Source organism: Acanthochromis polyacanthus, chromosome 5 (genome assembly GCF_021347895.1).
Source record: "Acanthochromis polyacanthus isolate Apoly-LR-REF ecotype Palm Island chromosome 5, KAUST_Apoly_ChrSc, whole genome shotgun sequence".
In the NCBI taxonomy this organism is placed as follows: Eukaryota; Metazoa; Chordata; class Actinopteri; family Pomacentridae; genus Acanthochromis; species Acanthochromis polyacanthus.
In genome coordinates this window covers 27,662,165-27,675,632 of record NC_067117.1, presented here as the reverse complement: position 1 = coordinate 27,675,632, position 13,468 = coordinate 27,662,165, and the positions used below count along the sequence as shown (strand labels likewise).

Here is a 13,468-nt window from a genome sequence, read left to right as displayed (position 1 = left end):
GCAGCTTCTACAGATGGATTTCAGAGGGTGGAGACACCAGAGACTGCTTGTACACTTACAAGAAACTATCTCTCCAAAGCCCCAAATGCTCTCATTGCCCATTACACATAGAGCCGTAACAGAAAATGTTAGCTAAGGGAGGAATCCATGATGAAGAGTCTCACAGCAGGAAGTGAGTATCCGAGCCAAAAACAGTGCGCTGAAGAAAGCCCACATATCAGCTCCTTGCTACTTTAATACAGTAGGTAATGCAGTTTTGGCTAATCCGCTCAAAGACAGAAAATGGCTGAAAACAGCATTTTACAACGGCAACTTATGTACTGCAAGTATTACTGGTTGCTTGTTTTCTAGACCTCGCTCTCATCTTTCAGCTGCTAGAATTAATTATTCCCCAATATGAGCACATTTTCAGAGAGGATGGATGCAGATTACCTATCTTCCCATTAACTTGTGGCTATTATGGCTTTATGGGTGATGCTAGTTTTGCATGGCTTCCATCTGTTGCAGAGATTTGGGGAAACAAGGAGTACCAAACAGAAATAAGTCGCATTGATCAGCCATTTTGCTAATTGCCATAGGGATCTATACCTGAAGATACTTGCACATTAATCCACACCTGTTGGTTTGTTTATGTGTGTGAGGCTGGGGACTGGTTTCTGCTTAGTGCGTTCATGCTGGAAAGGTTGAAGCAAAAGAGCCTCTGCAAGTTTCTGGATTGTAGGGATAAGACAAGATACAGTCATGAAAAACGTACAATCCTTAAACACGACAAGAAATAATTTCCCATTCCCATTGGCTCAGTGTTAACGGTTCGACGAGTGTACACATGTCAGCACACTGACATGTCAGCACACTGCACATACACAACTGCTGCATTGTCAAACAGAGTCTTATGAAAGGAACTAGAATCACAACTAGAATTTTAACAACCAAAGCAGAGTCATACCTACAATCATAATCACAGCAAAAACCAGTTTGCCTTGGCAGCAGCTGGTGAGAGATCTGGTGATCTACCTCCCCATCTAATTATTGACAGTGATTACAGCTGGCTACAACCAGTGGCAATCTTCTACAAAATACCATATCGTAAAACAGCTCAGCCTTTCTCTGTGGACTAGAAATGTGAATGATACAGCGAAACATCGTAACACCAAACATACAGGAAGCCTGTGGGGCTCCGAACTCTGCAGCTTTCAGACTGCTTCTGTCACACCCGCATACCAAACAATAATCTAGTCTAATTTGTAAGTGACTGCTGACTGACTTTGACTGCTCAGATAGGTAGCTTCATGGGGCATAATCCTAGCCTAGCCGTGCTAGACAACCCACAGCAACAAATTTAATTCTTTGCCAGGGTGGGTCTAGTTACCCTCCATAAGGCACGAGGCTGGATTCTCCTAAAACTGGCCGGACGAATCACCATGAAGTGTAGAGTCAGAAGGCAGGTGTAACTAAGTGACGACAGAGGCACGATGATTCTGACAGAAACAACCGGCGCACAATAAACAGTTATCTTTTGACTCGGCTTTGGCCACAGCTCTTAAAGATTTGAAGCTAAAATTCAACTTGAAAGATAAACAAAGGACGGCACTGAAGTGTTTCATTGAGAAGAAAGACGTATTTGGACTTATGCTGACGGGATATGGCAAATCCTTAATATACCAGTTGGCTCCGCTGGTTGGGAAGCTAATGGGACTTAGCCACAATCTGCCGGCACTCTAGGAACTACGTCAGCCTATTCGTTGCGTTGATTGGTTGTATACCTACCCAATTGCTGCAGAGTGATTTGAAAGACAACCTTTTAGCCCGTCTCCCTCCCTGTCGAGCGTTCCTAGACCCTTGTGCCTTCAGAACATGGGTTTAGCGCCGCTAGGCTAGCATAATCCTAATAAAAGAAGTTTTCCTAACAAGCGCTGTGGAAAGAAGAAGTTGCATATCCAGAGGTGAATGACGTCTAATTCATTTACAAAGATACAGTAAATAGAATCAGGCTGAGTTAATTTCTCACAAGGTGGTATGTATCATCTTTCACTGAATTTTCTTTATTCACTAATCATCCACAACATTAAAACCACTGACAGGCGAGGTAAAGAACACTGATCATCTCATTACATGGAATGTTCTGCTGGTAAATCTTGTGTTCTGGCATTCAGATGGATGGATGGACACATACCAACCACCTGATTCCTGAACATAGTTGCAGACCAAGCACACTCCCTAATGACAATGAAACTACCCAACATGACACTGAACCCCAAAACACTGTAAAAACTGCTCAGGAACAGCCTGAGGAACATGACAGATTTGATCAGCAGCAGCATGGATGTACTGCGACAAGGTCTGACCTATCCAAGGAAGTCCAACAATGATTCAAAACATGTAGCCATATTAATAAAAAACAATCTACAGCTAGAACAACAGAAAGCCCTGCATCAGATTAACATCGTGAAGTCAGTCTGGGATTATATGAAAAGGCTGACAGCAATAAGACAGTTTGAAAGTACAGGCGAACAGTAGTACCTTCTCCAAAATACCTAAAAAAAAACCACGTAAGCCACCAAATTATCCATCCTCACTTTCCTTTCAGTGCCTTTACGTTTTGCATTGTACTGTAACTTTACTGCAGTTTGACACACGTAGGATAAAAGCTGTTCTGTACAAAGTCTAAAGGCATACAAACAAAATGTCCTTTTATTAAGCATGGACAGTTGAATTAATTAGGATGAGAAGAACAAAAACTAAAATTGTGGCAGAAAATGTAATGTGTTTTCACATGCTCCTGGATGCCCCTTGTCAGCACTGAAACTATAAGATTTTTCCCTTTTTTGTCTTCAGGGGAGTTTGTAAAATCTGTTTCTCAATCTAAATATCACTTCTGCATAGTTTTATGTGACTGTATAGATGTTTGATACAAAGAGGGGTACACCAAAGTGACATTGCATGCATTGTGGTCATTACCTGCACAAGGATCAAACCGGAGAGGCCTGGTGGTGGTTGTACGGGTTGTACTGGTGGTACTGGTTGTAGTGGTGGTGGTGGTGGTTGGTGTCAGGCTCACAGCTGGACTCTCCACCTCTCCGACTCTGTTGTCCTCTTCAGGACTCACTGGACAGCAGCAACAACAGAAACCACAACGAACATGAGGCACAGAACTACAAACTGACTATTTAAAGTTTCTGCCTCATAAGGCAAATTTGAAAATGAGCAATATTCCAAAACATAATTTGACCCACTCTGGATGTTTTTGTCATTATACTCTTTTATAGAGCAGAGAGAGGCCTGTGAATAAATTATCTTTCACTTGAGGTTGCAGGGAATTTTGATGAGCCTTTTTAAATGCGTTTTGCTCAAGTGCAATAAGTATGATGATGAAATCTGTTGTTGGTTGAACCACAGCATACCCATAGTCAGATAAGCATGCAGGCAAATACAATAAAATCAAGATTCCTGTAATTAAACTTTTAGTGCAAGTGAAACATTTGAGTTTTATTGTTGTGCATTTGCCTCATCTCCTGTCTGTGAGTTCCAATTACACAACTGTAGCACAGCAAAGCTAAATGAGCACAGGGTCAAATGAGAGACATATACTGCGTGAACACAAATGCTTAAATGTTTGTGATAAAGTCTGTTTTTTTCATTGTTGGTTAATATCCTGCTTGGAAGTCAGATCTAGAACAGAGGAGTTAGCATTTTAGCCTGTTTCAATTGGAAGATCTGATGATAAATACATTAAAAGCATATACATAAATGGCCTGAATGTAAGGTTATTGTCATTTTGTGAGACTTTCAATGACACAAATGTTCGAAACTCCATCTAAAAGTAAGACTCTTGACAAACCGCTTTAACCTACAAGGTGATGGTCAGCTGAAGGCATCTACAGGAAGCCCAATGGACCAGGCCTGTACAGCAAATCTGCAACATGACCAAAACCAATACTAAAGTTTGTAAATTTATTAGGTCAAAAATCCCTCTTACCAACGCACTCATCGCTGACAAAGGGCTGGCTGAAAAATTATGAATATGTTTGTCAGAGAAGATCCATTTGATCCAATCCAATGACTTTAATAGGATGTAAATAATGCAAACGGGCCCAGAATTGTGGGAGTGTGCAGAAGCACACTGAAAAAACTGTGTATACTTTTAGGAGTATGCTCTTAGTGGTGTTCAGCCGTCATACAAATGAACAGGCCTCCATCTGTAACCAACAGCACCCAGTTTACCTTGTTAAAGTATGCATTTATGCCATATGTTTTTTTTACATCCTGACAGAAATCAATAAATCAAGTGCACCGACTTAAAAGAAAAAGAAAAAAAAAACGCTGTTGTCTCTGGCAGTTACAGGCCTTTAAAACAACCAACCAATCAATGCATTTGGTGCATGAGATGATTGGCTTGCCTACCCGCCTGTCGAATTATGTACCTGTCTAATTACCTGGTTTTTGAAGTACACTCACATCACTGGAGTTTTGCACAAGCCTATTCAGGCAAAAGGCTAGATGTAGCAAAAAGAATACAACTAGAATAGGAGCCACATTTTACAGTTCCACCTAGACCAACAAGATCAGCAAATACAAAGACTTAGTGCTTTAATCAGTCTCTGTTTTATTCTACCACTATAAAGCCTAAAGGATGATTGTTTTTAAATAGTTAGAGTTAAAGATCGTTTGCAGGTAAAAGAAATTTCATCTTAGAATTTACTAGCCAATATCTTACATTTATACTTGTCAATAAAAGCAAAAAAGCTTGAAGCTGTCTCTAAATCTTTTACAATCCCCTCTCACAATTTGTGCATTGAGCTCCACGAGATCCTCTTAAAATGTAGACGTGATTATCCAAGAGAACTATTTTGTCAAAAGGTGGCGTAATGAGAGTTTGTGCAGATGCTGAAAGCTGACATTTGGAGTAGCGGCGTGTTTATGAAGCATACAAGTATGTAAACATTGAGTTTTCATTCAGTTTTCATTCAGATTATGAGTGTATCTGACTGATGTTTTACCTATATTTTGAAACTCATACCATTCGTACATGAATCTCCCTCCCAGGATGAGCTGCAGTACCTGGTGCACAGGAGTGTTCGTCCTGTTGCAGAATGTAGCCCTGGTGGCAGCCACAGCGGTAGGAGCCCCAGATGTTGGTGCATGTATGCTGGCACAGCTGGCCATGGTAGAGCTGGCACTCATCCACGTCCTCCTGCTCCTCCACTGCGTTGGCAGCTTCGTCTGTGGCACTGATGGAGAAGGCCTCCTTGGGGAACTTGCTCTCTGAGACTGGAAGGAGTGAGAGAAGGAATTTTGAGAAAGGGAGGGGGTCTCAAATTAGAGACAGAACCATATTGCCTGTATAATTTACGTCATGAAACTGACTTGAAGACACAAAACAACATCTGCTCCTCCTCTACTTTTACATTCAGTGTAAGTGTTTAAATGATGCTTTCATACAGAACTTCAATTCCTGAATTATCAAGATGACGAAAAACTACTAGTAACAAGAGTCAGAGCTTTGCTGCATCTGAAGAACTCTTGTGACACTGAAGTGATAATGAAAGGCTGGAGGAAGAAAGCAACCACTGCACATAGACCATACTCTTATAAGTACACAATGAAGATAAAAGAATATTCCAGGCATCTCCACGAAAAGGTTATTTAAAGGGATAATTCAGGCGATAAGTCAAGAAATAGCACTTGGAGTGAAGATAAATCCATCATTACAAAGCATCAGGGCCGTGTAAAAGAGTGACGAGAGAATGAGACCACCAAGAAACCTTGGACTAATCTGAAGAAGTTACAAGTTACAGTGGTTAAGAAGAGACAATTGTTGTATGTTCTTCACCAGTCAAAGCTTTATGGGAGAGTGACAAAGAGAAAGCAGGACAAGAGTTCACTAGAAGGCATGTGGGAAACTCTGAAGCCAACTAGAAGACAGTAGTTTGGTCTAAAAAGATCAAAGATGAGCTTTTAGGCCATCAGACTAGATGCTATGTGAGGCGGTCACCAAACACTGCATCCCTACTATGAAGCATGGTGGTGGCAGCATCATAATGTTGGTATACTTCTCAACATCAGGCCCTGGAATGCTATTAAAGGTAGAGAGTAAAACCACTACAGCAAAGTACAGAAAAAGTCCTGAAGAACAACCTGATGCAGTCTAAAAGTAAGAGTGACTTGAAAGAAGATCTGCAATACAATGACCCAAACCATGTAGTCAAAGAAATCGTTTAAGGACAAGTTGAATATTGCGGAGTGGCCGAGTCAGAGCCCAGACCTCAGTACAGCTGAGAATTTGTGGCTGGACAAGAAAAGGCCTGTTCTCACAATCCTCATGTAAAGACGAATGGCGTAACATTGCAGTGTTCAGATGTACAAGACCGACTGAGAGCAATCAGCAGGTTCAATGGTGCAATTGTGGCCAAAGCTACATCTACTAAATACTGACTTAAAGGGGGTGAATACTTATTTTATGTTCTACATTTCTGATTAATGGCATTACTTTGTCAAAGTCTGTTTTCACTTTGGCAATAAAGAATCTTGTTTTTTTGTAAATTCTTGTCAGATTGATTTAACACTGAAAAGCAACAAAAGGGGAAAACGTCCAAGGGGGAGAATACTTTTAATAGGGACAGTATTTTATCAGTAATAGGTCCGGTTGTTGGTTTTAAGAAAATATTTCTCACAGTCATTACCTGGGATATAAATTCAGAGGAGCAAGGCGATTAAATGTTTCCTGTTTTAATTAAAAGGCGGTGAGTCATAAGACTGAAGACATATCCCCCATGGAAATAATTACAGTGCATCTCATCCATTTTTTCATCCATAAAACACTCACAAAGTAAAGTCATGCTTCCTGCGAGAGCGAGCAAGTGTGTGTATGTGTGTGTGAGAGAGCGAGCTGTAATACAAACTGATGGAGCCTCACTAGTTTTGCAGCTCCTAAACCTTTCACAGCTTTCAGCAGGTTAATTGATTCCCACTTCAGAATGACATCATTCAAATTTCCCTTTTACAGCTGAAAGAAATGAGCTGCAGCCGATGGTTAGAGCAGAGCCTATTAAAGTGGAGGATTAAGAGGAATTCCTCTGATGTTGTGAATGAAATAACAGGCTGAGGCAGTGAGGAGACCGACCTTACCTCACCATCATACTTGAATACGACGACTCCCATTAAAGAACAACTACGAAGGCTGGCTAGTAACGAGCTACAATGCCATGCTGTGTTTCTGGTCCCAATATATGAAATATAAAGCTGAAGAAAGACTTACCAAACCACAAATTGGTCAACATTGGGAAGCCTTAGTAAGAGGAATTAAAGTTTTAATTGCACAGCTGAGCACAGACAGACACACAAACAAATGTGGAGTCTTATATTCAACCATTACAACACTGATGTCATAGATGAAAAACATGCAAATCCCTTCTTGGGGAGCTCACAGCTGCTAGCAAGGTATGTAGGTCACATATAGACCACAGAGGTGTTCAACAAACAGTCGCATTTTTTGTAGATATAAGGAGATGCAGTCTGGGGTTGGAATGATTTTGCGTTGGGTGCTTGATGGTTCAGAGACGGAAGAAAACTTTGCTGGCACAAGTACAGAGACAACAGCCTGATCTGCCATCTGTTCCTGATTCATCACAGCTCACATACATCTTTTCCCATCACTATGAACGGTAACGTGACTCCTGACCAGTCAACCCAGAGCATCTGTCTTTTGGAACATCAACCTCAGCCCAAATTCCACCTCTGACACGAACTTCAATTTGGAAAAAAAACTGACAGCTCAATCTTGGTCTGTTTTATTTACCAGTGCAGCGATGAAGGTAGCTACAGTAACCACTGATATAATCTGAGGGCAGAGTTGTTGAGGAGACAGAATTAAGAAAAGCTATTTCGAGGGCTGCAAAAATACAGTAACCTTTAATGCAGTTACAAAGAAAAAAATGAATGGCACTATTGTAGTTTTTATTCTTTCCGTTAATTTATTATTTAAAAAGTAAATGCATCGCTAGATTCTCAATTTTAAGTCGGAACGGTTGTTTGTCAGGGGCCATAAAAATCATATACATAAAAGAATGCAGGTTTTATGTGACCCTGTAAATCACCTGTAGTTCAAGCTGCAAACTGGATGCAAGACACTAACATTCGAGTAAATAAAACTGCATCTGAAAGCGTTTTATGCTCAAAAATAATATCAGTATCAAACACCTCTGTGCCATGGACTGTCCTATTGAAGCATCCACCTTCAAAGAGGCTGCATTCTTAACTGTGTTGAACATCAAGCCTTAAACAGGTGAGTTATATAAAAATCCAACCCCTTTACAAGTGTCGTGAACTGGGAAATTCCCTATAGAGACCACAACTGTCATTGTACTAGCCTTCAAAGATGTTTATTTCTGGTGTTAAATTGAACATTTTAACATTGGGTCTACAGGGACTGATTCCCTTTTGGAGCTAGCCTCCAGTGACAACACGAGAACCATTCCTGCAGCTTTTGTCCAAAGAGACTAAAGGTTCCGTCAGCCCTTTGTCATTTGTGTTTCCCATGTGAAGAGTAGGCAAAGATGATATTTCCAAATGCAGGGACTGCTTGACCACATCATTGTAAAGCAAAGGTACAAAAGGATGAAGAAATTTTAAGGAAGGTTGTCTTATTGTGAAGTTTCAAATTCCTTCTGAATGCCATCCTTACAATAACAGCCTGGACTTTTTTGTTGGTCCATCTGTAGTCTGACTGGATGTAGGCTGCTGGTATTAATCTGCCATTGGCCACGCATTTCACACAGCTTTCTCTTGCCCTTCAAGTATATATGTGTTAAAATTTTCAAAATCCCCTTCACTAACAACAACAACCTCAGGGCAGCAACTTACACACTGAAAGTTTTAAGTTTTGCAGAAGAGCCTGGTTGATGAAGTCCAGGGTTTGGAGTCCCTGGGAAAAAGTACCCTAAAAGTGCAGTTCTTAAAAGGGCGCTCATATGAACATGGCTTTAGAAGTTTAGCTGCCAAGTCAACTAGCTTAACTTAATTGTGGTAGATAAGAGTAGAAGGATTTCTAGTATAGACATACCTGTGTGGTGTCCCAGTACTAGTACACACATTAAGTCTAAGCAGGTTTTGAGTTTATAGTACATTTACTCTGAAAGACTGATTCAGTTATAGGTTATTACAGGTGTGTATTTTCCTTCAATGCAAACAGAGCAGCTATTCACAGCCGCAAAACATTAAAAGATCCCAATTGTGGTGAGACGACTTGTGAAGGATGACATTAAACTTTAAAAAAATAATCTTTCCATATTTCTCGTTTTTCAGGAAATGTTGCATTCTTCACTTTCCACAGTTACTTTTTAATGGACATCCGTCAAATTATAGCATAACAGGGGCTAAATGTACATTATTTACAAATACTCCAAATACAAAACCTAACAAACAAGAAGCTCACGATTATCACAGGTAAAATGTGAATATATGAATATACTAAAAAGAGTGCTTAAAATTGTTTTAGTCAATTCCTGCTGCTGCCTATGGCAAAAAAAACCACGTGGTATATTGTGATCATTAGCATAGCAAGCATAACACCTGCTGTATATAATCACCACATAGTATGTAGCAGTGATGAATCAAAGTTGCACATAGCTGATTTGACTGAATTGGGAGGTTCAAAGCTCACTGCAGATCTTGGAAACAGCACATGATAAAGCAAAGGTTCTGGAGTTGCACATGAGGAGTTTGCTCAGCTGTAACTTAGTTGGGGACATTCAAATTTGCTTTCTTTCTGAGAGTTGCTATGCACAGATATGCAGAATATGCAGGGTAATTAGCCAGTCAGCCAGCAAAATGGTCATTCCGGGCAGCTAATTTCTGCTTTCTTTCATGTCACAATCAGATTTTTTGGAAAGCTGCGGGAAGCCCATACTTTTGGGCTCAGTTCCCTGAATCTTTGTAGAGGAGGTTGAGAATTCAAATTATTACGACCCACAGAGTTGCAATCGCCACATTAATATAAAACAAAACGGACTGAAATAAACCACAACTGTGAAGCACTTACCAGGTGCTTAATATCCTTGACATCTGGGCCAAATAGATCTTATTAAGAAGATTTTAGGATATCATTAAAGTGCAAGAACAACTACTAAATGGATCAAACATTTCATTAACTCTTTCCTAAGCATTTCTTGTTCCACTAGCCAATGTTTAAAGCTCACTAGGTTCCTCTTTGCTTCCTTCTTGCCTCTTTCTTTCATTTGAACAATTTTTACATATCCAGTAAATCATAACAGTACCAATGTGCATGATGTTTTCCATGTTGAAACCTCTGTGTGAGTGAAAATTTGCTGTGCAATAGATACCTTTTCTGGGCAGCACAGTTGGTCTGGGCTTCTGTTTTCTCCTCAGCGGGATCTGGCTCAGATCTTCCTCTTCCTCGCAGCAGGTAAGGAAGATGTGTCCACACGGGTAGCCCAGGTGCTGGTGGGCATCACAACCCCGTCCTTCACTGCGAACCAGCAAGCCAAGCGCACAGCAGCTGCAGCACACCTGTCCACGTACACACGACAGCAGAGTCTGTTAGCTTCATCACTGGTGTACACTTCACGTCTCTAATCGACACCTCTCTTTATGGACCCTCCATTTTTTGTCCTGCTTCGTAAACAGCAGACAAACACAGATGAACATACTGGTTCATCCAACAGCAAAGGCCTTCAGCTGCCACCTCAAGCTGAACCACATGTCTAGCAAAGAAAACCAGACTTTCACCTTTTGTTGGAACTTTCCTCTACAACTGAGTGAGTGAAAGACCTGGCATGATGACTTGGCTCGACTGCCTCAACACATGAACATTTGGCTCACGGGCCAAACCACCAGGTTTCCTCTTGGAGAAGAGGGGAATGCTGTTAGAAGAGTGAGCACTAAGCAGAGGTACGAGTCCCAGTTCCATATGGAATCATTCACAGCCTCAAGGATGCAAGTAATAATGTGAGGTTTTGGCAGTTTATACTAATACATTTTAACCTGTTTGCCAATAAAGACAAATAGACTATGTGACCTTCATGGAGTCCTCTCTGCTGGCGCAAGTACCTGAAACTGAAACCTCACTCCAAAGTCGAAAATACACTGGCAAACTGAGCTTTCACCCTGTTACTGCGGCAAAGAATACACTGTGCTTGACTATAATTTTGCCCACTTATGTCCACCGCTGTTGTTCTGAACCATTTGAAACGGTGAGTCATACCACACCTGACTCACAGAAACAGTTCATATTTTCATCTTGAGGTATCCCTAAATCACTTCAGTCTTTGTTTTTGCTTAGAACTTGATGAATAAATGTATTCATCTATGATGTAATGTCTTCTGGTCATGATTCAACCAGCTAGTTTCTTAATTTTTTTCCCCCACTGTATGTACCTGGTGGGAGTCATCTGTGCATGAGTCCTCCTCATCCACTTCACAGGTGTCACCTTCTCTGGCTGAGGTCACCCCTGATTCACACTGGCTCTCCTTCACAGAGCTGAGGCAGCACTGCTTCTGGGCAACACTGCAACACAAATGCAAACACACTTACGCATATCTATGCAATCCAGACAAGGACCTTTCTTTTTTCATTTTTGCTTTAACATTTTTTAATTTGAGATTAAAAAAATAAAAGTATACCTCATTGAAGCGGCAAGTCTTGGCTTTAATTTGAGTACAGTTACATGAATATACTGTGTGTATGATGTTTTATTAGTCTCAAAATCTCCCTGCATAAAAACCTGGCACATGACATCATTGCGCAAAAGCAGTAGTAGCCACTGCAAGCACAAAGCTCTACAGTTGTTCACTAGCCAAGTTGACTTTGGACATTTTAGAGGGAAAGATAGTTGATGATGCCTTAGATTCAGGCCTTTCTGTTTTCCTTTGAGCAATTTATTTGGCAGCAGGAACATTGAGAAGAAGATGTCAGTGAATAAACAGCTAAAATGAGGAGCAGCTACCTTTCCAATGCCCTGAACGCAAATAAATCCGGAAAAACCCAAATGTAACATTGGCTATTTGTGTTGACAGCAGTCATCCGTGTAGTTCACAATTGCTACAAAAATATGGACCCAATGCAACTGTTAGTTAAGGTCAGCTGGACTGGAGTGTGGTGCAAGAGATTACACATGCCAGTTATCCAAACAAACAACTAATCAAAGGTATTAAAAGACCCAATCAATGGAGCAGCCACTGACCCCATTTCCAAAGTCTTAAAAATCAACTTGCCAAGTCATGAGAGTTGAGCAATTGTAAGTTGAGAGGGTTGAGTGAGCGCTCATTGCAGCTCCATGCTCAGAGGATCACATTTTCCTCATGTTAAAGTTTTTTTCCACTCATGGTACTGTTCTGTGTGCTTGTATCACATGCACACACCTGGTTTTTATGTGCATTCAATCACTGTCACTGCAATTTGTCTTGTTGACAAGAATTTCATGTCAAACTGACAACAGATTTCTACAATTAAAATATATTATACACTGACCTGGGCTGCTGTGTGTCATTTCTATGTTAGTTATGCACAAAATGGCTCAACTGTAGCTCCGTTACAGCAGCTAATATACGGTTGCACAGTAAATTGGTCACCATATATTACCATTGACTACCCATGGCATTATTATGAAATTGCACCATCATGGTAGTGACCACATTACCGTGCTAATTTTCCACAGTGCTACCACGGTTTAGTTTTGCACTGGATATTGAAGCAGTAGCCGTAGATATTTGCGTTTGTGTCATTGTGCTGTATGAGTAATTCACCTTAAAAGTAGATCCTACACTTAGTGTGTAGAACCGTGTGTGCAACAATTCCACACCTCCAGACTGTGATGCTGGTTATTTGTTCAAAATTTGAAACTGAGAATCACTTTGAGCAAACTAATGTTCACATGTAAAACTGGTGGGATGTCCTTTTAAATGATCTCATATTATGCCTGATTCCATTCCAAATCAGCTGCCAAGAGAATATTTGCTTTACTAAAACTGCAATCTAACACCTGAGGCCATGTCACTTACCTGCAAACGGAGCGCTTGTCACTGTTCAGCAGGGGCATGTGGTTGCAGTGACGGTTATCAGCGGCCCATTTCTGGCCAGCAGCACAGCATACCTGCAGCGGGTCTTCAGCAGAGACACCTGGACCTGCAGCCGGGAGACATGTAGGTATGCATACGTCAGTGCACACAAGACTGATGGAATAAAAACAGCTCTACAGTAAATCCTCCGTGCCTGCGCAATGACACTGTATGGAGCAGACAGAAGCCTGGAGAGTGCAGCGAGTATGGTGAGCTGTCAGACAGAAACATATGGTAGACTGCATGAGGCCTCAAAGGCGCCTTTAAGATTTCTCCAGCTGACTAAAGAGGTGCAGAATACAGTAGTCCATTTTTATGATTGGAAACTTTTTACCGAGGGGCTGAGCTGCTGAGTTTATTCTATAAATAGTCAGAAGTTGAACACAGTCCTCTGGTA

General features: G+C 40.9%; 1 protein-coding gene across 1 annotated transcript in view; it reads right to left on the bottom strand.

Moving 5' to 3' along the window:
* Positions 1 to 13,468, bottom strand: part of fbln2 (fibulin 2) — a 92,561-nt gene that overhangs the window by 36,134 nt on the left and 42,959 nt on the right. Inside the window, exons 3-7 of the mRNA XM_022202999.2 lie at positions 13,015 to 13,138; positions 11,392 to 11,521; positions 10,338 to 10,524; positions 5,059 to 5,268; positions 2,959 to 3,105 (exon numbers count right to left, since the gene is read on the bottom strand). Of these exons, the coding sequence (XP_022058691.2) occupies positions 2,959 to 3,105; positions 5,059 to 5,268; positions 10,338 to 10,524; positions 11,392 to 11,521; positions 13,015 to 13,138 (798 nt within the window). The remainder of the gene's footprint in view (positions 1 to 2,958; positions 3,106 to 5,058; positions 5,269 to 10,337; positions 10,525 to 11,391; positions 11,522 to 13,014; positions 13,139 to 13,468) is intronic.